The sequence below is a fragment of the Phycodurus eques genome, chromosome 8, assembly GCF_024500275.1.
Source record: "Phycodurus eques isolate BA_2022a chromosome 8, UOR_Pequ_1.1, whole genome shotgun sequence".
NCBI lineage: Eukaryota > Metazoa > Chordata > Actinopteri > Syngnathiformes > Syngnathidae > Phycodurus > Phycodurus eques.
In genome coordinates, this window is record NC_084532.1 from 11779022 (window position 1) to 11802001 (window position 22980).

General features: G+C 42.1%; 1 protein-coding gene across 1 annotated transcript in view; it reads left to right on the forward strand.

Annotated features, from left to right (window-relative positions):
* The first annotated feature begins 6472 nt into the window (after positions 1-6472).
* The window catches only part of negr1 (neuronal growth regulator 1), a 215817-nt gene continuing 199309 nt past the window's right edge, over positions 6473-22980 (forward strand). Inside the window, exons 1-2 of the mRNA XM_061684176.1 lie at positions 6473-6491; positions 10280-10634. Of these exons, the coding sequence (XP_061540160.1) occupies positions 6473-6491; positions 10280-10634 (374 nt within the window). The remainder of the gene's footprint in view (positions 6492-10279; positions 10635-22980) is intronic.

The following is a 22980-nucleotide window of genomic DNA, read 5'->3' on the forward strand; positions in this document are numbered from 1 at the left end:
CAAATATGACCAATGGATGTCCTCAGATAAATAATTACCAAAAATAGAGAAAGAATGCTTCGCAGCCAGATATTTACAGGATGAAACCCCTTCCCTGATTGAAAGCCAAATGTAATGCAATACTATGAAAACTAAAGCAAAATATCCCCCTCTAATTTCACCAGAGCTGCTCCCAAAAGTGCAGTTTGATACCTGCAATCTTGTCTCTGTGGTCTGAGACATGTGACTCTAAGATACCATGTGACTACATCGATCCCCTTGGGAAAATAAAACGACTGTGGCTGTGTGAAAGTAGAAAACGGTTTATTCAAGCATGAACTAACGAGGAAATTACATTTGAAGAATATGAAGGTACATCATTACATCTTTAGAAAATCCCTACAATTTCTTGATTTTGACTTGATTGATTGTTCAGCCTTTCTCCACTTGGCATTTTGGTTTTGGCAGATCTTGTTCCTCACGAAATAATGTGTCATCTGTGATAATTCATAGGCCTGACGCCAACATGTCACATCTGAGAAATGTATGTCATTTCCATGGTTACGCTTGTTCAGCCTGTAAGGAATTATGTTGACTAAGTCGAAAGGCTTACAGCAGCATAGTGCAGGGGGCTACTGCTGTAAAACAAACTTTGCTAAGTCCCTAGTGTGTGAGAGTGTGTGTGTCTGTGTGCATAAATGTGTAAAGGGGAGCTTTCACTTAAGCAAACTTAAATACCTTTATGAATCACTTCAAACCCCATTGGGATGTATTTTTTTTTTTATATGGGGTGTATTTATTATCTTGTAGAGTGTTTACATTTAGATTTTTTTTAGATTATTTTTTTTTTTATATATATATATACACACACACATATATATATATATATATATATATATATATATAGCCAGATTACATTAACACAATGGAACTTATAAATAGGAATAAATGAATACAAAATTGGATAAAGGTTTTGGCATATATATATCGACTGCATCTCTGGAGCTCAGCCACGTGTGTGTGTGTGTGTGTGAACAATATTTGAGGGAAATGCCCTTTTGTGCATGTCGGAAAAGTTATAGATCTTTGAGTCCGGTTAAAAAAAAAATGGGCGCAAATACAAAAGTGTTGCGTTTATATTTTTGTTCAGTATATATATGTATGCCTCTTAAATTCTGCGATTGGCTGGCGACCAGTTCAGGGTGTACCCCGCCACCTGCCCAAAGATAGCTGGGATAGGCTCCAGCACGCCCGCGACCCGAGTGAGGATAAGCGGTACAGAAAATGGATGGATTGATGCCTCTTAAATTGTACTGCACTTTGAAGACCGCTGTTAAACGATAGCCAATCTTGGGAGACCACAGTTCAGGGAGTATTGGATAAATAACTTAGCATGTGCGTTGATTTTTCTTTGTCTTTTTGGCCACTCTTATACCAGACAAAGCACCAGGCTAAAAAAAGTGGTATTAAAATAATAATTCAAAAAAAAGAACAATAATAGACATACAATGCAAGTTATAGTACCGTGAAAAAGTACGCATTTGCCACCCTTTCTGAATTCAGATTTAAATGTTTGCATATTATCAAACCTCAGATCACCAAACACATTTCATTATCTCACAATGACAACCCAAGTACAGTGGGTATGGAAAGTATTCAGACCCCCTTACATTTTTCACTCTTTTTTATATTGCAGCCATTTGCTAAAATCATTGAAGTAAATCTTTTTCCACATTAATGTACACACAGCACCCCATATTGACAGAAACGGAATTGTTGAAATTTTTGCAGATTTATGAAAGAAGAACAACCGAAATATCACACAGCCATAAGTGTTCAGACCCTTTGCTCAGTATTTAGTAGTAGCACCCTTTTAAGATAATACAGACATGAGTCTCTTTGGTAATGATGCAACAAGTTTTTCACACCTAGATTTGGGGATCATCTGGCATTCCTCCCTGCACCTCTCCAGTCAGGTTGGATGGTGAATGTTGGTGGACAGCCCTTTTCAGGTCTTTCCAGAGATGCTCAATTGGGTTTAAGTCAGGGCTCTGACTGGGCCATTCAAAAACAGTCAAGGAGTTGTTCTGAAGCCACTCCTTCGGTATTTTAGCTGTGTGCATAAGGTCATTGTCTTTTTTGAAGGTGAACCTTCGGCCCAGTCTGAGGTTCTGAGCACTCTGAACAAGGTTTTCGTCCAGGATATCCCTGTACTTGGCTGCATTCATCTTTTCTTCGATTGCAACCAGTCTCGCTGTCCCTGCAGCTGGAAAACACCCCCACAGCATGATGCTGCCACCGCCATGCTTCACTGTTGGGACTGTATTGGACAGGTGATGAGCAGTGCCTGGTTTTCGCCACACATGCCACTTAGACTTGAGGCCAACAATTTCTATCTTGGTCTCATCAGACCAGAGAATCTTATTTCTCACCATCTTGGAGTCCTTCAGGTGTTTGTTAGCAAACTCCATGCGGGCTTTCATGTGTCTTGCACTGAGGAGCGGCTTCCGTCAAGCTTCTCTGCCATAAAGCCCCGACTGGTGGAGGGTGCAGTGATGGTTGACTTTCTAGAACTTTCTCCCATCTCCCGACTGCATCTCTGGAGCTCAGCCACAGTGATCTTTGGGTTCTTCTTTACCTCTCTCACCAAGGCTCTTCTCCCCCAATTGCTTGGCCGGACGGCCAGCTCTAGGAAGGGTTCTGGTCGTCCCAAATGTCTTCCATTTCAGGATTATGGATATTTTGTAACCTTGGCCAGATTTGTGCCTTGCCACAATTCTGTCTCTGAGCTCTTTAGGCAGTTCCATTGACCTCATGATTCTCATTTTGCTCTGACATGCACTGTGAGCTGTAAGATCTTATGTAGACAGGGGTGTGGCTTTCCTAATCAAGTCCAATCCGTATAATCAAACACAGCTGGACTCCAATGAAGGTGTATAACCATCTTAAGGATGATCCGAAGAAATAGAAAGCACCCGAGTTAAATATATGAGTGTCACAGCAAAGGGTCTGAATACTTATGTCTGTGTGAAATTTAATTTCAATGATTTTATCAAATGGCTGCAATATAACATAGAGTGAAAAATTTAAGGGGTCTGAAAACTTTCCGTACCCACTGTATATATGAAATGCAGTTTGTAAATGATGATTTTATTTATTGTTGTTAAAAAATCCCAACATATCTAGATCTATGTGAAATGGTAACCTAACCATTCTGGGATCTTTCATGACCGTCTGGATGAGTTGTTGTCACAGTCTTGGGAGTAGTTGGTTGGCTGACCACACCTGGGAAGGTTTATCACTGTTCCCATTTTTTCTATTTGTGGATCACGGCTCTGACTGTGGTTCCCTGGTTCCACAGAGGGGATGACTGACAGATGTCAATCACTTTGCTTCTCATTTGTTCTTGAACTTCTTTGGATGATACATTTATTTTTTTTTTAAGCTCTTGACTTTGTCTGACAAGTACCATTTAAGTAGGGCTGCACGATATGTTGTTTGAGCACCGTCATCGCGATGTACGTGTGCGCAATAGTCACATAGTGATGAGTCGGTCGCGAACGAAACGGCTCGAAGATCCGGATCTTTGAAGTGAACGAGGACAGGCGGCTCGTGATTGGGAGCCACTTTCGTCGTTCACGTAAGAGAGCCCGCACGTGATTGGTCAGTATGTGTGGCGCCGTCTCTCTCTTTCTGACTGAGCGGAGCGGAGCGGAGCAGAGGAGGGGAGGGGCGGGAGCACACACAGCAGCACACAGACCGGGGAAGGAAGACACCAACGTGCTGGTAAGGAATAGTTACGAAAATGAGTGATAGCAGGAAAATGAGCCAAATCTGGACGCATTTCAACTTTATTGACAATACACAGCCAGTGTACAGTCTGCAGGGGAAAAAAATTCTTCTGGTGCTGGCTGCACAACGTACTTGGGGACCCATCCATGCAATGAGAAGAATAAAAGACAAGCATTTGAACCTGGTATTAATGAAGGTTCCAGTGTGTCTAATGCAACTGCTGCACATTGTAGCAATGTCAGTCCCTTCTGAGAGAACCTTCTCCAAAACAGGGGACAAAAAAATAATGTACAACAGAAGAAACCGGATCAGCTCCTCTTAGTTGAGCAACTTGTTTTCTCAATGCCAATCTTAACTAGAGAGGTTATCTGAATGCGCTATTACTCGTTATTACTCGTGCACTCACTGTAGTAGTCCCGCCACGCTGCACTATTTGCATATCTGTTGTTAACCAATACTGGCCACTCATGCCAGAGTAGCATCTGCTCCATTTGCACACTGATTGAGGAGTATCTGCATTTGCACAATCAACATTGTCCCAGATTATCGCACTACTCGTCACTTTAAACTGCATACAGTCCTTGAAGTCTCGGCGCCCTTTGCACAATGGTCATTGCACCGGACTATTGCTATATTAGTCATTCGAACAGCTCTAAGTGCTAGAGGACTCTGCATCTTTTGCACAATTGTAAAAAAAAATAAATACAAATGTACTGGCATTACCAGACAACAAGCAACCCTTTATTGCTCAGTGACTGTTTTTCCCAATGTCTTTATGTCTCAAAAGGGTTCTCTGTCAATTGACTGTCTGTTGTCGTACTAGAGCGGCTCCAACTACCGGAGACAAATTCCTTGTGTGTTTTTTGGACATACTTGGCAAATAAAGATGATTCTGATGTTCTGTTCTGATGCAGATTTTTTTAAATTTTTGCTTTACATATTTTTAATTTATATTTTGTTGTGTTGTGTGTTTTGCAGTGATTCTGTGATGTTTCACTTTAAAATTGTTTAATAGAACACAATTAAAAGCTTAAAATACTCATTAGTTCAACTCTACATAGTTATGTTTGTTTTTGTATTTTGTTTTATTGTAGCACCAAGTAGCGGCACGGTGGACGACTGGTTACAGCGTCAGCCTCACAGTTCTGAGGACCCGGGTTCAATCCCCGGCGCTGCCTGTGTGGAGTTTGCATGTTCTCCCCGTGCCTGCGTGGGTTTTCTCCGGGCACTCCGGTTTCCTCCCACGTCCCAAAAACATGCATTAATTGGAGACTCTAAATTGCCCGTAGGCATGTCTGTGAGTGCGAATGGTTGTTTGTTTCTATGTGCCCTGCGTTTGGCTGGCAACCAGTTCAGGGTGTGAGTGAATATATGGCTACAAAGTCATCCCAAAAATGTATACACACATCAGGAAAAGGAAAACGTGCATCAATATTTTATTATCAAATTTATTCAGACATCACGAGATTAATGCAAGTTACCTTTGGCCTCTACAATTACAAGAGGTGCTCAAAGCGGTGGCCATTAGCTTCCAGACACTTATGTGTACGCCAAACTACTGCTTGGGTAACGTTGCCCAAAGTGCCCAATGGGAATGCTGCACATGTATATTCGATTTCTTGTCTCAGGTGTTAGATCAGCAGAACGTGCAGGGTACTTGACTCCACCTCTTCATCCTAGCCAGTATAGATCAGGAGAACGTGCGGGGTACTTGACTCCACCTCTTTGTCCTAGCCAGTATCAAGCGTCAACGTCACCCAAGCAGTACATTGTAAAAAAAGAAATGGTGAGTGATGTTAAATATTCAAGGCAACAAACTTTGATAACATTTTAAACTGGTAAATTAAACGAAAGATTGTATATTTTGCTTTTGTTTGCAAAACTCTGAATTTGGATTTTTCCCAACTCAACAATTAGTTATCCTAATTTATCATTTTAAATTGTGATAACATTTAATCCTTACTTTTACTAATGCTCCTGTAAATTGGGCTAATTTATAATTATACATTGTAATCACTTTTAATAAATACTACCAATAACGCTCCTGTAAATTGTGCTAATTTATAATTTTACACTGCAATAACTTCTAATCCATACTTCTACAATCTCTCCTGTAAATTGTGCTAACCTATAATTTTATACTCCAACTGCCTCTTTTCTTATATGTATAATTATGTATTGTAATAGCTGAAATCTTACAGAATCCACTTTCATTTGGTTAAGTGAGTATAACAGAATAATTTTAGAGCAATTTAAATTACACACTGCAATAGGTAATGCAACTCAACTTTTATCATGTAGAAACAAGAACTTGAAATTAAATTATAATTAATTACACCTGCAACATACACATTCAAAACCGTTTTATTTAAAATTTACCAGCATCAAATCCCCTCCAACAGGGAAGTAAATTAAGAAACGAATGAGACCCAACTGTCCCAGTCCGAGCAGTTAACTTGTGCTAAATTGTACTGTATACTGCAAGTTCCATGAAAACTTTCTCAACAGTTTCAAATGTGTACCTGAGATCTTTAGGGTACTGAAGCATTAAAGCATAGATTAGCCTAAAGAACAAAAGCAGTTGACAGGTCAGAGAGCTCTTGAAGGGCAATCTCTTCTTCCACAACAGCAACAATCAGAACACTTTTCGGAGCTGCACGGTCATCCTCCTCCAACACAGGATACCCGCAATTATGCCCCTATGTCTGCTCCCCTCATGGGTCAGTGTCCTTGTGTTGACAGATAGGAAAATAACAAACACACAAATGGCAGGTCAACCTGCAAGACATGGTTATAAAAAGAATACGGGTAAACAGAATGAGCTATTATTCTAAAACAGTGATTCTTAACCTGGGTTCGATCAAACCCCAGGGGTTCGGTGAGGCAATCGCTGGGGTTCAACGCAGGACTCGACACACACTGTATGCGCATGCGTGCATGTACCCGTAAAATCCTTTTTAGACTACATTTTGAATGCCGTGTTCATGCGGTTCAAAACGAAATGCTGCATCAAGGTGGGTGGCGCATTGTGGCGCTGCGCCTCGAGTTGAAATGTTTTGGTTTTTTGAAACTCTTTTACATTTCAACAATCCACTTGAGTTGAGTAGCATTGCTGTGGCGTCAGACACTGCACCCAATAATAAAAAAAAGAGCCCAAATAATATATTCTTACCTATGAATCCTTTTCGAGAATTGTAGAAATAACATAAAAGGAACAGATTTTGTTGTGAATTTTCACAAAAACGTCCGTTCCTCTGACATGAGAGTGGCACTTACCAAGGAGAATGGCAACAGCAAAATTCACATTCACTTCCAGTAAATTATTTATTTTTTTGTTCTTTTAACACAATGATTTTGTGTGCAACTGATGTTTGGTTGATTTTGTGCATGACCTGGATGACTGAGAATGTACGCAGACAATAAAATATATACCTGTTTTGAATTTGAAACATAAAATACCACAATAACGTCCTGTTTGAATGGTGTGGCGGCACGGTGGACGACTGGTTAGAGCGTCTGCCTCACAGTTCTGAGGACCGGGGTTCAATTCCCGGGCCTCCCTGTGTGGAGTTTGCATGTTCTCCCTGTGCCTGCGTGGGTTTTCTCCGGGCACTGCGGCTTCCTCCCACATCCCAAAAACATGCATGCTAGGTTAATTGACAACTCTAAATTGCCCGTAGGTGTGAATGTGAGTACGAATGGTTGTTTGTTTGTATGTGCTCTGCGATTGGCTGGCAACCAGTTCAGGGTGTACCCCGCCTCCTGCCTGACGATAGCTGGGATAGGCTCCGGCACGCCCGCGACCCTTGTGAGGAGAAGCGGCTCAGAAAATGGATGGATGTTTGAATGGTACTGTAACTTGCCCTAAGCTTGCGTCTAACTGAGCATCAGTTAGCCACTATACCAATCGCTAATGACTGAGAAGCTGTTTGTGTATAAATGTTGAAAATGTCTCGGTCGCCATTATTGTACAACGTATTATACAACACTCGAACAGCAAGAATACAATTCACATATTATTCTATCTGAATGAAAGCTTGGTGAAAACGTACTTGCGTGGACTCCAGCTCAAGGCAGCAGCACATCCAAAATGAGACTTGAAGTGCCAAGGGCCAACTCGTAAAGTTGTCTTTCCCGCATTTCACAACAAGGAATAAGAGTTTATAGAAACGTTGTCCATTGTATTGAACCCCAATCTACAGATATAAGTAAAAACAAGTCAGCCAGTTGTTTTACAGCAAACAACTTGCTTGTTTTGTTGTGCTAACTAAAATTGTTCACTTAAGTGTCAATAACTTATATTTTTAAGTTTTTTCCAATTTAAATGACTGTTTTGGGATTTTTTTGCCATAAAATAAAAAGTTGTGTTGTCTTTTACAGTGTAATTTGACATACACGTAAATGTTTGGGAGCTAATGGCCACCGCTTTGAGCACCTTTTGTAATTGTAGAAACCAAAGATAACTTGTATTAATCGCGTGATGTCGTGATCCATCCATCCATTTTCTGAGCTGCTTCTCCTCACTAGGGTCCCAGGCGTGCTGGAGCCTATCCCAGCTATCATTGGGCAGGAGGCGGGGTACACCCTGAACTGGTTGCCAGCCAATCGCAGGGCACATACAAACAAACAACCAGTCGCACTCGCAGTCACACCTATGGGCAATGTAGAGTCTCCAATTAATGCATGTTTTTGGGATGTGGGAGGAAAACGGAGTGCCCAGAGAAAACCCACACAGGCACGGGGAGAACATGCAAACTCCACAAAGGCGGGACCGGGGATTGAACCCGGGTCCTCAGAACTGTGAGGCTGACGCCCTAACCAGTCGCCCACCATGCCGCCTGATGTCATAATACATTTGTAATACATTTTTATTTGATGTACATTTTACATCAAATAAAAACTAACAAATATTTGTTTGTTAGTTTTCCTTATGCGTGTATCAGAAGCATGCAGTGGGTGCCCTATCAAAAGCACTGACCTGCATTTACAACTAATGCCTGGATCAGACTACAGGATTTTAGCCCCAATATTGGCTCAATTAGCTTTCACGGGTGATTTTCCAGATGGGGCCCGACATATTTTGTTGGGAACAACAAAACTTCCTGTAGTGTGACGTAATCCACGAACCAACGATTTGACCCTACGATAGCCATACGACACCAAAATGAAAAGCTTGTTTGATTTTTTTGGATATCTTCCGTGTGACATATTAACGAAAACTCTCCGACAGCGCACCTTGACGTCGACCAATAGGATTGCGTATTGTGACTGGCGCTTCGCCTCCTGTGCTTGCCGTTGCCAACATATTTGGTCGCTGTTGTCAACATTTATTCAAGCGCTCCAATGTTTACCTTTAGAGCATGATTCGACAGAACGCCGGCTTGTTTACATACAAACATTAGTGCTAGCACTAGCTTGCTAGGCTACGTAACATTTTGTTGCCTGCTTGCGAGCCGTATTGTATTAAAAGTATGTGAACATACCTCAAGCTCTTCTTGACTGGACAGCTTACTCCCGAGCACCGGTGACGACACCACGCTTTTCCTCTTTTTGTTCTTCCCCCCCAACACAATACATTGGGGTGAGCCAATGTTGTTATCGTCACCATGGTAATCGGTGTATCCAGTCGCGTTTACTTGTGACACGTTTTCTGGTTCCGCCTCTTCGACAGTGTTTGATCTGACAAGATAATGCCCAGTGATCGTAAAAGACAGGATATCAGAATAAATGTTGTGTTGTGTTGCCACTGTCCGCCCAAGATACGGCAAGATTTTATGGCAGTAAACTGACATACTGCAATCGTGAAAGATTACATTTGTCTTGTAGTCTGATGACTCAAGAATGCTGGCCGATGCCAAGGGAGTTAAGTAAAGAAGAGGTCAAGATTTGGCTGCTGAGTGAAGGCCCATGTCCGAAATGCACCACCCGCCATTTTTTTTGGGCTGACTCTGTATATACAGTGCCGGGAATTTTTTTGCCTCCGTTCTCAAATTCTTATATTTTTGCATAGTTTTCCCACTTTTTTTTCTTTATTGGCAATTTTTGTTTTCGTCATACAAAACCACATGTGAATGAAAGAGTGCAAAAATACATTTTCAAGTAAAACCATATGTACTTAATAACGAGTCTTATACTTACACACACATATATATTTGTGTAAAAGACAAAAAGAAACAGGAGGGGAATACAAAGCCTCAACAGGAAAAAAATATTAAAAACAAGATAATGGTGATATCTGACGGTGACGTATATCACCATCAGTATCAACTCCATTTCCACCAAAGGCTCACCTCTCTTTTTCTCTGATAGCAATAAATAATAGGGGTGGTTCTCCAGTCGATATCTTTAATTGCTCCTGGGTCGTATCAATACCTGGCGGTCTCGCTGCTCCATCACCAGCCACTGGGAACGGGGTTGCCTGGGAAACGGCCGCATGGCAACAGGATCAGAGCCTGGGGGTTGTCTGCTTCTAGCTCTGCTCCCATTTTAAACCGCCTTTCCTCGCTAGATGGTGTTCAAGCCACTGGAGAGTACACTTCCTCGCGCAGTGAGCTCGCAGCATCGAACGAGCCTGGGACATCTCAACGCTCGTCCATAGCCTGCTGCGTGGAGCGTGGAAATAAAGGGTTTCTCCTCCTTTTCGCCCTACATTCAGGCAGACTTGGGAAAGAGCGGCGACCACGTCCAGTTGTGACGGACATTATGATTGCGCTGTCGGATGCTCGTGTTTCTGGTCAGTGGCTATGTGCGATCTTCCTCAGCCTGGGCTGCTTCCTACCGTCGTGCTTGCCCGCGGGACAAACTGTGGACTATTCCTCCGTGGAAAGTGTGGTCAGCAGGCAAGGCGACACGGCTTTACTCAGGTAAAAACAACAACAACAACAACAACAACAAAAACTTCACTTTTCGGTGCTCACTCCGAGTTCCGCAAAGCTTGGACACACACCTTTACGTCAAACCAGTGCTTGTAAACACCCGAAAGAGGGCTTTTGTCACCCCAAGAAATGACACAATGGGGTGCTGTTTTTTTCTTTGGGGGTGCGCCGACTGCGCTGCCCGCTAACAAGACGCTTGAGCCCGCGACAAGTGTAAGCTAGCTCGGCTCGTTAGCACCACCGAAGTTTTAACACACGTTTACTTTTCTCCGGAGGACTGAACAACATTGATCGACGCCATACTCCATGTGATTCTTTCTCACTGCATCGTTAGACGTGGTAGTTAAGACCAATGTCGAGCATCGTCTCTGCGTGTATATGTTTAAGAGACTAATAAGACTCTTCTTTGTAACGTAATAGAATGCAAGAAAATGCAACTGTGTTTTATGCCAATTTGGGGGACGGCACAGTGTGATGTCGCAGTTTTAAATACGAGGCACAAGAATGGTTGTGTGGTCTGCATGACTCGCTGTCTCCCCCCTCCCTCCTCAATCCCGAGTTCACCCCCTTCCATCACTTGGGCGACATGCCAGCTGCACAGGTAGCTTTCCTTATGGTATAATACTGTTTGCTATGGGTGTGGTTTGGTCCTAAAAACACATACTGACTATTAGAGATGTAAAGAAAAAAATCTAAACATTGCCTTGAGTTTAATCATTTTGAAGATATCATGGATGCTCCACACTCAAACATCTATCCGATAGGAGGCTGTTCAATCTATGAGTTGTTTGAATTTGAAATAATATTAACATAAATGTTTAAGTGATTTCATTATAGAGTGGCTTTCTGTGTAATTGCAAAAACAGGCGATGATTGTCCATAGGAAACCTTAAAATATGTAGTAAACCTTTGACACACCCATGACAAAAAAATCCTCCAAAATGGAAAAAAAGAAAGAAAATTGAAATGCAGACAAGGAGAAGCTAATGATTTCACCTGATTAATTTGGTTTTGAATTCTGAGATGTTCAACCACTGAAACTTGTTTTGGGAGTCCACTGTATCGAAAATACTAGATATGCAGCAGCTCTGGGGATCAATAGGGCTTATGCACAAGCAACTTTCGCATTTGGCAAAACAGGTAGAAGCACTTCCTTCTGGTTCAGGTGAATCTCTATGTCAGGAGACCGGGACAAAGCAACTGTAGAAATATTAAGCGTCTATACCACAGGTGTCAGACTGGTGGCCTGGGGGCCAGATCGGCCCGCCACATCATTTTATGTGCCCCGCGAAAGCAAATCAAAATTGCTCATTGTGTTCTGGTGTAATACCTTTGAGATATTTTCGAATTCTCTCATTCTCCAGTGATGATCCTCAATACCCTGTTAACATTTTTGCTACTTTTAAATGTGCATCATCTTTAATAATAATACAGATTAACTAATTTTGCCATTTTACAAACCACCTGGATATTGAGACAATTGATTGCTGCTTGGGTCTGGTGGGCTCACCACTAGCAGTGGCTAACTGCTAATGCTACGTGTGCTTGCAGCAGTGAGTGACAGGCTGTGCAAACTGCAGTCACATTTTTATGCTTTCCACATAATCACTTGGGTGGTACTTCTTCAGATGAATAAACACAATGTTGCCAGTTTTTGAGGGCGGCGACATACTGTACCTTGCACATGGGCTCGTTAATAGCATTGCTCCACGTCGCTTTGGACAAATCGCAGCATAAACAAAGGTTGGGAACTCGGAGTGGCTGCCCGGGGTGATGGAGGTGCCGGCGCCGGGCGTGCTTCGTGTGACAACGGATGAGTCAAACGGGGTGTTTCTATTTTGCAACGGGGTGGGTCAGTCGAGGAGGTTTCTGTTTTACTCCCTCAACTGGCAACCAGAAGTGGAGCAGGAAAACGACGACTCCGATTGGCTGTTGTTGTCACACACGTTATGTTCGATTGAGGAACTACACACGTAGCTGATCACCGAGATTGATAGGCAATTTAGCAAGATCTTCTATCTCGATCATATAATCGCCCAGCCCTTGCACATACATTACTGTGGAAAAGTATTGGCCCCCTTCTCAAGTTCTTATATTTTTGCATAGTTTCCCCACTTTAATGTTTTAGATCATCTAACTAATTATAAATATCAGACAAATGTAACCCAAGTGAGCTTCAAATGCTGTTTTTAAATAGTAATTTAATTTATTAAGGAAAAAAAACTATTCAGTTACATTTTCCTGTGTGAAAAAGTAATTACCCCCCTTGTTAAATGACAAATTTATTGTGTCTAATCGCAATTTTTGTTAAATTTTCACTGATCACACCCAAGCCTGATTACCTCCAGACCTGTTCAATCAAGAAATCACTTAAACAGAATCTGTCCCGACAAAATCAAGTCGGGCAAACGATCTAAAAAAGCTGCAACAAAATGACACGATCCAAAGAAATACCAGAACAATCGAGAAATAAAGTAATTGACATCTGTCAGTCTGGAAAAGTTTACAAAACGGATTTCTAAAGCTTTAGGATTCCAGTGAACCATAGGGGAATCCATTATCCTCATGTGGAGAAAACATGGAACAGTGGTGAACCTTTGCAGGAGTGGCCGGCCGACAAAGATTACTCCATGACTCATCCAGGAGTTCACAAAGGAACTCAGAACAACTACTAAAAAACTGCAGGCCTCGCTTGCCTCAGTTAAGGTCAGTTTTAATGACACAACAGAGTAAGAGACTGGATAAAAATGGCATCCATAGCAGAGCTCCAAAGTGAAAATCACTGCTGACTTTTTGGAGATTATATTATATGAATTGACAAGATGAAAGTTGAGCTTTTTGGAAGGTGTGTGTCTCGTTACATCTGGCGTAAATGTAGCACAGCATTTCAGAAAAAGTGTAACCCAGAGTACCAACAGTCAAACATGACGGTAGTGTGATGGTCTTGGGTTGCTTTTTCACCTTCTGGACCTGGACAACTTGCTGTGATTGACGAAATCATGAATTCTGCTCTTTAACAGAAAATCCTGAAGGAGAATGTTCAGCCATCAGTTTGTGACCTCAAGCTGAAGCGCATTTGGGTTCTGCAGCAGGATAACGATCCAAAACACACCAGCAAGTTAACTTCTGAATGGCTTAAAAAAACACAAAGTGAAGTTTTTGGAGTGGCCTAGTCAAAGTCCAGATTTAAATCAGATTGAAATGCAGTGGCATGACCTTAAAAAAGGCCTTTCATGCTCGAAAACCCTCAATTTTTGCTGAATTCAAACAATTCTGCAAGGAAGAGTGGGCCCAAATATCTCCACAGAGATGTGAAAGACTCATTGCTAGTAACAGAAAACGCTTGATTTCAGTTGTTGTTGCTGAGGATGGCCCAACCAGTTATTAAGTTTAGGGTCCATTACTTTTTCACAAAGGGCCAGGTAACTGAATAGTTTTTGTCCTTCATGAATGAAATCACCATTTTAAAATAAAACAGCATTTTAAGTTCACTAGGGTTATATTTGTCTCATATTTACAATTGTTTGATGATCTTACATTAAAGTGGGGAAACTATGCAAAAATATAAATGGGCCAATACTTTTTCAAGGCACTGTAGTAGAGGCTGACATTTTTTGGGATTCCTACTGGGTCTTGTGGGTCCCGCGGGATGGGAGTGGATGTCACCATCAATCATGGGATTGGGCACGGGCGGGGAGCAGGAACTATGAAAACAAAGGCACCGGGAATGAAAACCATGAATTGATGGGAGTGGAAACAATGATGTAGTTACAGTTTATTTTTTATTTTTAATCAAATCGATATTTGAACATGGTGCCATGGTGGTCGACAGGTTAGCACATCTGCCTCACAGTTCTGAGGACCCGGTTTCAAATCAGGCCTCGCCTGTGCAGAGTTTCTCCATGTGCCCGCGTGGGTTTTCTCCAGGTAATCCGGTTTCCTCCCACATTCCACAAACGTGCATGGTAGATTAATTGAAGACTCTAAATTGCCTGTAGGTGTGAATGTGAGTGCAAATGGTTGTTTGTATACATGTGTCCTACGATTGGCTGGCTACCAGTTCAGGGTGTACCCCGCCTCTCGCCAAAAGGTAACCGGGATAGGCTCCAGTACGCCCGCGACCCTAGTGAGGATAAACGGTTCGGAAAATGGATGGATGGATATTTGAACATTTCCCCTCAGCATCAAGCTATACATTGCTAAACTAAGGGAAGAATAGGGCTTTTGTTAATAAACTTTTTTTTTTCTGGCCTACCTCAATGTATGTATTATGATGACAAGGCTGGTACTGCATATTTTATACCAAGGAAGAAAAATGGAGTAGGATTGATTGGTAGTAAAAAAAAAAACAGGGGGCTGGGGCTAGGGTGGCTGTGGGACTACTGTTTAAAATTCTGGTTCGGGACTGGGATCACGCAGGATTTGGTGGGATTTTTTGTTCTCACACTTGGGATTGAGAGGGTGTGGAAGCGAGCTCTGTGGGAGTGGGAGGGAGCGGGAGTCAACATCTATTCCAATGTCAGTACATAGCGGATGGTTTGCACTGTCACCTCACAGCAAAAAGGTTATGGGGTCCAATCTGTATCTGCTTGGGCCTTTCTGTCTTTTGTATCTTCTCCCTGTGCTTACCTGGGCTTTGTTTGGGTACTCAGACATCGTCCCGCAGTCCAAAAATATGCTAAATGAAGACTCTAGATTCTCTGTCAATGACTGTGAATTGTCTGATCTCTCTGTGTCTTTCTGCCCTGGTATTGATAGGTGATCAGTCAAGGGTGTACCCCACCCTGTCAGCTGGGTAGACTCCAATCACCCTGTGACCCTGAACATAATAAGTGGTACGGAAAATGGATGTATGGAAATAATAGACACTTGCTGTAGTAGGTTATGAAACAGTGTATGCTTGACATTTCATAGCACCGCCATATTTTCTGATTTACACTCTATGCACAAAATACTTTGTACAATTTAAGGAAAGCCTCGATGATATCTTGTTGTGCCAGTATCAAATATCCGCTGTGATGGCTCAGAGGATGTGAAGGATGTGGAGGGCAAGACTGCCCCATTTCAATGAATTCTCTAGATGTTGACACGATGAGATGCTGGGTGTGGACCTGAATACAGAGCAGTTGAACTGTCGAAAGTTCCACTCAGGTTTGCTTGTAGTCATTGACGTCTCACACTAGCCTGCTGAATAGAGGAATTGTTTGTGTTGTAAGGTTATCATCAGTTTGATGCAATGCATGCAATGCCATTAATAGTCGATGGTTTCTCATTGCATGATTTGCTTGGTTCCTCTTCTTAGTTTTTGCTGTCTTCTAAAGTCAAACATCCCCTCAAAGAGATCTCCCCTGCATGTATTGGGAGAAGCCTTGAAACTCCCTGGTGTCAATCTGGGGAGGCAAAAGCTTTGCCTGAATCCTGATGATGTTTTGCACCAGAGAAACAGTAACCTCAGTGCTGTGAATCATCTTGGTTTCCTCCTACCTTCAGAGTAAGTCTCAGCATGTAAATCCCTCCAACAAAGACCACCTAAAACTGTAGGAAATGGGGAAACCATCTTAAATTAGTTATTATTTATTAGCTAATTAGCTGTTATTTCTGAAGTTATCCAGAGGAGGCTTCAAACTTATTCGTGTGAGTACATGCTTTTCTTGCACCTACTCCAGTAATACAATACACCTTTGAAATTGCTCCTCTTTATTCCCAGGTCTGCTTCTTATTCTTTTTTTCAGTAGCAATAAAAGTTGTTTTCTTTAACCACATGGGCTCTTAGCGTTTTATCTTTCACATCTTTTGATTGATAATAAAGCATCCACTTCAAAAATGTTGATTTAGATTTTTATTCTTATTCTTTTACTTACGGTGTTCAAGGTACTTGTACTGGCCATTATTGCCAAGAAAACTCCTTGCCCATTAAGAAGGTGCCTGGAAGCTGATTGCTGGCTGAAGAAAATGTGAGATCTCTCACAAACTGACAAAGCCTGGAGCATGTAATTAGTCACTGCCACTGGATTATGGAGTCGATCCCGTGAGGTGCAAGTTCTGTCATATATTCACCCCCCCAACCCCCCTTATTCAAATCTGAGCACCACATTACTGTTGCCCTGATTAATGTTGGACCACACCCAACTAAATTGTTTTGGGGTTCTTGAAGATGAGGAAAGGTCCACACCTGTACCATCACTCTTTTAATCATGTTTGATTACCCAAAAGCTCAGCCTTCAACAAAAGCCCTTGTTGTTTATAATGGCTTGTGCTGATACCACAGCATTTCACCATGCATGAGTGGATCCAACCTATACCCATATGCTGAAAAGTTTAACACACTCCCTTAGGAGGTTCATTGATTTCTAGTGCTTTCGTCACAACATCCTCTCCCTTACCCTCCATGGAATCATGTAATTTTGAATTCAGTTGAGTAACCTTGACTACTTCTTTTCTTTTCCTTTCGCCTTGTCCATTTAGGGATCACCACAGCGCGTCATTCCATGTTAGCCTATCTCCTGCATCCTCCTCTCGAACACAAACTGCCCTCATGTCTTCCCTCACGCCATCCATCAACCTTCTCTTTGGTCTTCCTCTACCTCTCTTGCCTGGCAGCTCCATCCTCATCATCCTTCTACCAATATACTTAATATTTCTCCTCTGGACGTGTCCAAACCATTGAAGTATGCTCTCTCTAACTTTGTCTCCAAAACATCGAACCTTGGCTTCCATTTTTCATCCTCTTTAATGCCTTTCTAACTTCCCCCTTACTAATCATTCCCACTTCCTGGTCCACCACACTTGCCTCTTCTACTCTCCCTTCTCTCTCATTTTCCTCATTCATCAACTCCTTGAAGTATTCTTTCCATCTATCTAGCACACTACTGCACCAGTCAACATATTCCCATCTCTATCCTTAATCACCCTAACCTGCTGCACATTCTTCCCATCTCTAACGCTGTCTGGCCAACCTGTACAGACCCTTTTCTCCTTCTTTAGTGTTCAACCTGGCATACATGTCATCATATGCCTCTTGTTTGGCCTTTGCTATCTCTACCTTTGCCCTATGTCGCATCTCAATGTATTCCTTTCGCCTCTCCTCGGTCCTCTCAGTGTCCCACTTCTTCTTAGCTAACCTTTTTCCTTGTATGATTTCCTGTACTGTGAGGTTCCACCACCAAGTATCCTTCTCTCCTTTCCTGCCAGAAGATACATCAAGTACTCTCCTGCCTGCCTCTCTGATCACCTTGGCTGCAGTGGTCCAGTCTTCTGGAAGCTCCTCCTGTCCACCGAGAGCCTGTCTCACCTCTTCCCGAAAGGCTGCACACCACATGGTTCTCTGCTCTGCCTTTGTCTTCCTAATCTTCCTCCCCACCACCAGTCATTTTACACACCACCATCCTATGCTGTCTAGCCACACTCTCCACTACCACTACCTTACAGTCTGTAACCTCCGTTCAGATTACATCACCCTATGTTCCTGCCTCTTCTGGAAAAAAGTGTTCACTACAGCCATTTGCATCCTTTTTGCAAAGTCTACCACCATCTGTGCCTCAAGTTCCTTTCCTGGATGCTGTACTTATCCATCACTTCTTCATCACCACTATTTCCTTCACCAACATGTCCATTATAATCTGCACAAATCATGACTCTCTCTCTGTCTGAGATGCTCAAAACTACTTCGTCTAGCTCCTTCCAGAATTTCTCTTTCACCTCTAGGTCTCATCCTACCTGTGGGGCATAGCCACTAATCACATTATACATAACACCCTCAATTTCAAGTTTCAGCCTCATCACATGATCTGATACTCTTTTCACCTCCAAGACATTCTTAGCCAACTCTTCTTTTAAAATAACCCCGACTCCATTTCTCTTCCCATCTACACCTTGGTAAAATAATTTAAACCCTGCCCCTATACTTCTAGCCTTACTGCCTTTCCACCTGGGGCCTCATGTACAAAGACGTGGATTTCCTCCTAAAACATGACGTATGCTCATATCCAGAAAACGTCGTAGGCACAAAAATATTCAGATGTATGAAACTCTGCGTACTCATGAAACCAAGCACATTTCCTTCGTACATTCCAATCAACGTGGAAATGAGCGCACATGCTGGAGTAGCCGACTCCTCCCTGTCCACGCCCACATTTGAATATGCAAATCATATTTAAATGAACGCTGCACCTGAGATGCCGATCACCGCATGATCAGAAAAAAATGAAAATGAGCAAGGTAATGAAGAAAAATTATTTTTCTGAATGTGAAGTTGCTCAATGAAGTGGAGGCACGCAAGAAAATCCTATTTGGCACGCTGTCCTACGGCGTTAACAACACACGAAAGAGGAGTGACTGGGACAACGCGTGTGCGGCTGTCAATGCTGTGGAGTCAGAACAGCGCGCACATGCTGAACTAAAAAATAAGTGTTCAGACATTAAGGTGGATGTGAAGCAGAGGACAGCTGCCCACCGCCAAAGTGTAGCCAAAAAGGCGGAAGAACCGGCGTGGAGGGCCCCAACGCGTTCGAGGAGAGAATCGCTGCGATCATGGGTGACGCTGCTCTCTCAGGGGTGAAGGGAGGACATGTGACTGACTATGATCACCCCACAAGGTTAATACCATGTATTTTTATACCTCATAACAAATGCGTTCATACAGTAACCTATACTCAGCCCTGTGAGATAAAAGTTCATGCGTAAATGTTGTATGTGTGGTATTTGTAGTAAATCTTTTTGAATTCAAATAGAAGCACATCAGCATATCAAAGAGGATATCAAAAACTTTTACTCCTTTTTGATGACTCAATTTATTATTTTAATACACAGGAGAGGACATGCACACTGACAAAAAAAAATCATGTTTTTTTTTGGAGAAGAGGGGTAAATTATGTCAATATAAATACATTTTAATCATGTGCAACCGATGTACATGTTCAAATAAAGTAAATTCAAAGGACTCTTATTTTCAGTGCATGTGGTGGAGTCATGAAGCGATTGTTAGGGCAATAGGCGGCATAAATGATCACCTCGATCAATGAATAGGTGTCCTCACAAATATCAGTGGTTCATTAAATACACTGGTCAACCAATGAATTCTCAGGCCTAGCCTCAATTGCATTGTTGAAATCAAATGTTGCCAGGCATGAATTGTTCATCAGTGCTAATTATTCATGTGTCTCTGGTGTGCAGATTTATGAGAACAGTTTCCCAGCATTACCTCTAAGTGTCGCCAAAGCACCAAAAGCTGCAGAGACGTGCGTACGCCAGCCATGAAGTTGGCGTGAGGCACCGCACATTTCCACGGTCATGTCACTCTTGATACATCTGAACTTTGCCATAAAAAAGAACGGATGCCAAATTTTTGTGCGTACGCACCTTTTGTACATGAGGCCCCTGGTCTCCTGGACACACAATATATCAACCTTTCTCCTCATCATCATGTCAACCAACTCTCAAGATTTTCCTGTTATAGTCCCAACATTCGAAGTCCCCACATTCAGTTCTAGGCTCTGTACTTTCCTCTTCTTTTTCTGCCAAATAACCCGCTTTACACCTCTTCTTCGACTTCGACCCAGAGTAGCTGTATTTCCACCGTCACCCTACAGATTGATGGTGCCGGTGGCGGACGTTGTTAACCCGGGCCATGACCAAACCAGTATGGAATTCTTTGGATGAACGCTCATTTTTGTTTGGCAAAGTTTTAAGCCGGATGCCCTTCCTGACGCAACCCTCTGCATTTATCCGGGCTTGGGACCCGCCTACAGTTTGCACTGGCTTGTGCCCCCCATAGGGTTGCATTAGTTGACTAACCTTGACTCTTACTAGTAAATGACTCAGCTGCCTATAAATATGAGGTATACTACCAGATTAAGAGTGCCCACCATCCTCTGCTGTCAGCAAACACTCAGTATCAGTGGCACTCTCTTCCACATGGATAAGCAGATGTAATTGCAAGTGTCTATTAATTTAGTCCAACTGCACTAAAATGTGAATTATGCGGTGCGTAGTTAAAAAACAATGACAACACAGATAGATTTTCTCATCATCATACACAATCATACACCATGTTAACTAGCCATGTGGATTTATCTTTATTTCCAAACCTTGTGTAGAGATGCAAAGTGCTGTTTACATGACAAAGGCTTTTATTTGCAACAAATAGTGTCTACTCAAAGCCAAACTATTGTACAAAAGTAAGTGACTGCAATAACAATAATGCTGGAACATAGTTGAAAGTTCCACACACAATTCATCACATTTAACACAAAAATCACATATCTTGCCAATAGATAGTTGATTAAAAATAATTTTTTTGCATGACTGGGTAGTATTGATTGACAACTAAGGGTCTTATGTTTTTATCCCTTCCCAGGAAAAACTGCCATGTACCATTTTCTCGAGCAATGCATATTGTTGGCTTATACCGTAATGGCGTTTGTGCAAGTAACATCTGTTTTAAGTATGTTGTGTCCTCTGCCCATCACAAATTATGTGAAAACAGAAATAGGAACTATTGAAGGGATGTTTACTCTCAATACGGTCCAGTTTCGAGACTGAGCTCCTTAACACATACAGTAACTATGGTTAAAACATACAGTAACTATGGTTAAAACAAAACAACAAACAAACCAATTTCCACTTTCTGCACTTCAGCACTTTTCATAATAAGACCGCAGTTAACTAAGGCCACCTCATCCTGGTGCGACATCCGGTACATTTCAGAAGTCTGAAACATGTCCGTTACCAGTCAATTATGTCATATCAGGCACTCATCGAAGCAACCGTTTACCTCATGAGACACATCTTCGAATGTGACTGTTATTGAAATACCAAAACCTGTTGTCCGTCTTTTTGCAGAGTATTTATTAATGTGACCAGTGTTGCTGCCTGAACAATGTCACTGTTTTTCGCAGTCCATATGCTAGCTTTCTTGACAACTTGCATTTATTGTGTGAATAGCCGTTTGACTTCCATTTTTAACGTGGTGTGTGAAAAAGCTTTTTTAAACAGGCTAGCGAGCTGTTTTGTTAGCCTCATGGTCACTCTGTTTGTATCCTTGTGACACTGCTTACTGAAGTATTCATCACATTGATTACTCCAGTACCCATTTGTATTTGATGGGCCTTTTCCAGATCAGTTTATATACTAAAGCAATAACCACATGTGTTTACTTAAGACTAGTTTTAAGACTTGTTTGAAATTATCCTTCAGATTATTATTGCTGGAATTCAATTTGCATTGTCATGCTTTCAGAAGATTGTCATCATCATGAGAATGCATGTAAATGTGTAGGGCATCTCTTAATTTCAACCCACAAATTGTCTCTGCTGTTTGGATTACTGGTATTTAAAGAGTAGTCATCCATCTACCTCTTCCATCTAATGTTGTCACTAACTGTAGAACTTAATTTTTCAAGCGATTGGAGCTCCTTCATCAAGAATAAATAACTTGTTTTAGCATTGGCATTAATTACAAGAAGGTATTAACAGTGGGCACATAACAGTCGTGAAACAGAATCAGGATCAACTGGGTGCTCAGTATCTTCCTGATGTATACTTTTCAAAGTCTGCAGGGGATATGCGACTGGAATAAGCAACCTCTAAATTCCCTTGCAACTATGTTGCTCCATGTCTGTGACCTTATGCAGGACTCGCAAGCTTCACGTCTGTTTATGGTTGTTTCAAATGCTCGACTGTATGTGGCAAGCTTTTATGGTATGTGGCAAGGTTCTATGGACCAGTAGATGAACATGCCCCTTAGGGCTGGACAATTTAAAATATAAAAAATAAAATAAAAAATTTTCCCTAGAAAAATCTTATTCATATTTCGATTTCGAGCCCCTCACGGATGACCGATTTTCCCCACACTATCTCAAAGGGAGAGCCTGGATATCCTGTGGAGGAAACTCATTTCGGCCACTTGTATCCGAGATCTTGTTTTTTCGTTCATAACCCACACCTCGTCACCATAGGTGAGGGTAGGAATGTAGCTCGACCGGTAAAATTGAGAACTTTGGCTTTTGGCTCAGCTCCTTCTTCACCACGACAGACCGATACAGAGTCCGCATCACTGCAGACGCCGCACCAATCTGCCTGTCGATCTCCTGCTCCATTCTTCTCTCACTTGTGAACAAGACCCCGAGATACTTAAACTCCTCCACTTGGGGCAGGATCTCTTCCCCTGACCCAGAGAGGGCACTCCACCCTTTTCGGACTGAGGACCATGGTTTCAGATTTGGAGGTTCTAATTTACATTCCAGCCACTTCACACTCTGCTGCGAACTGCTCCAGTGGGAGCTGAAGATAGTGGCTTGATGCTGCCATCTTCTGCAGTTTATTTATTTATTTTCCTG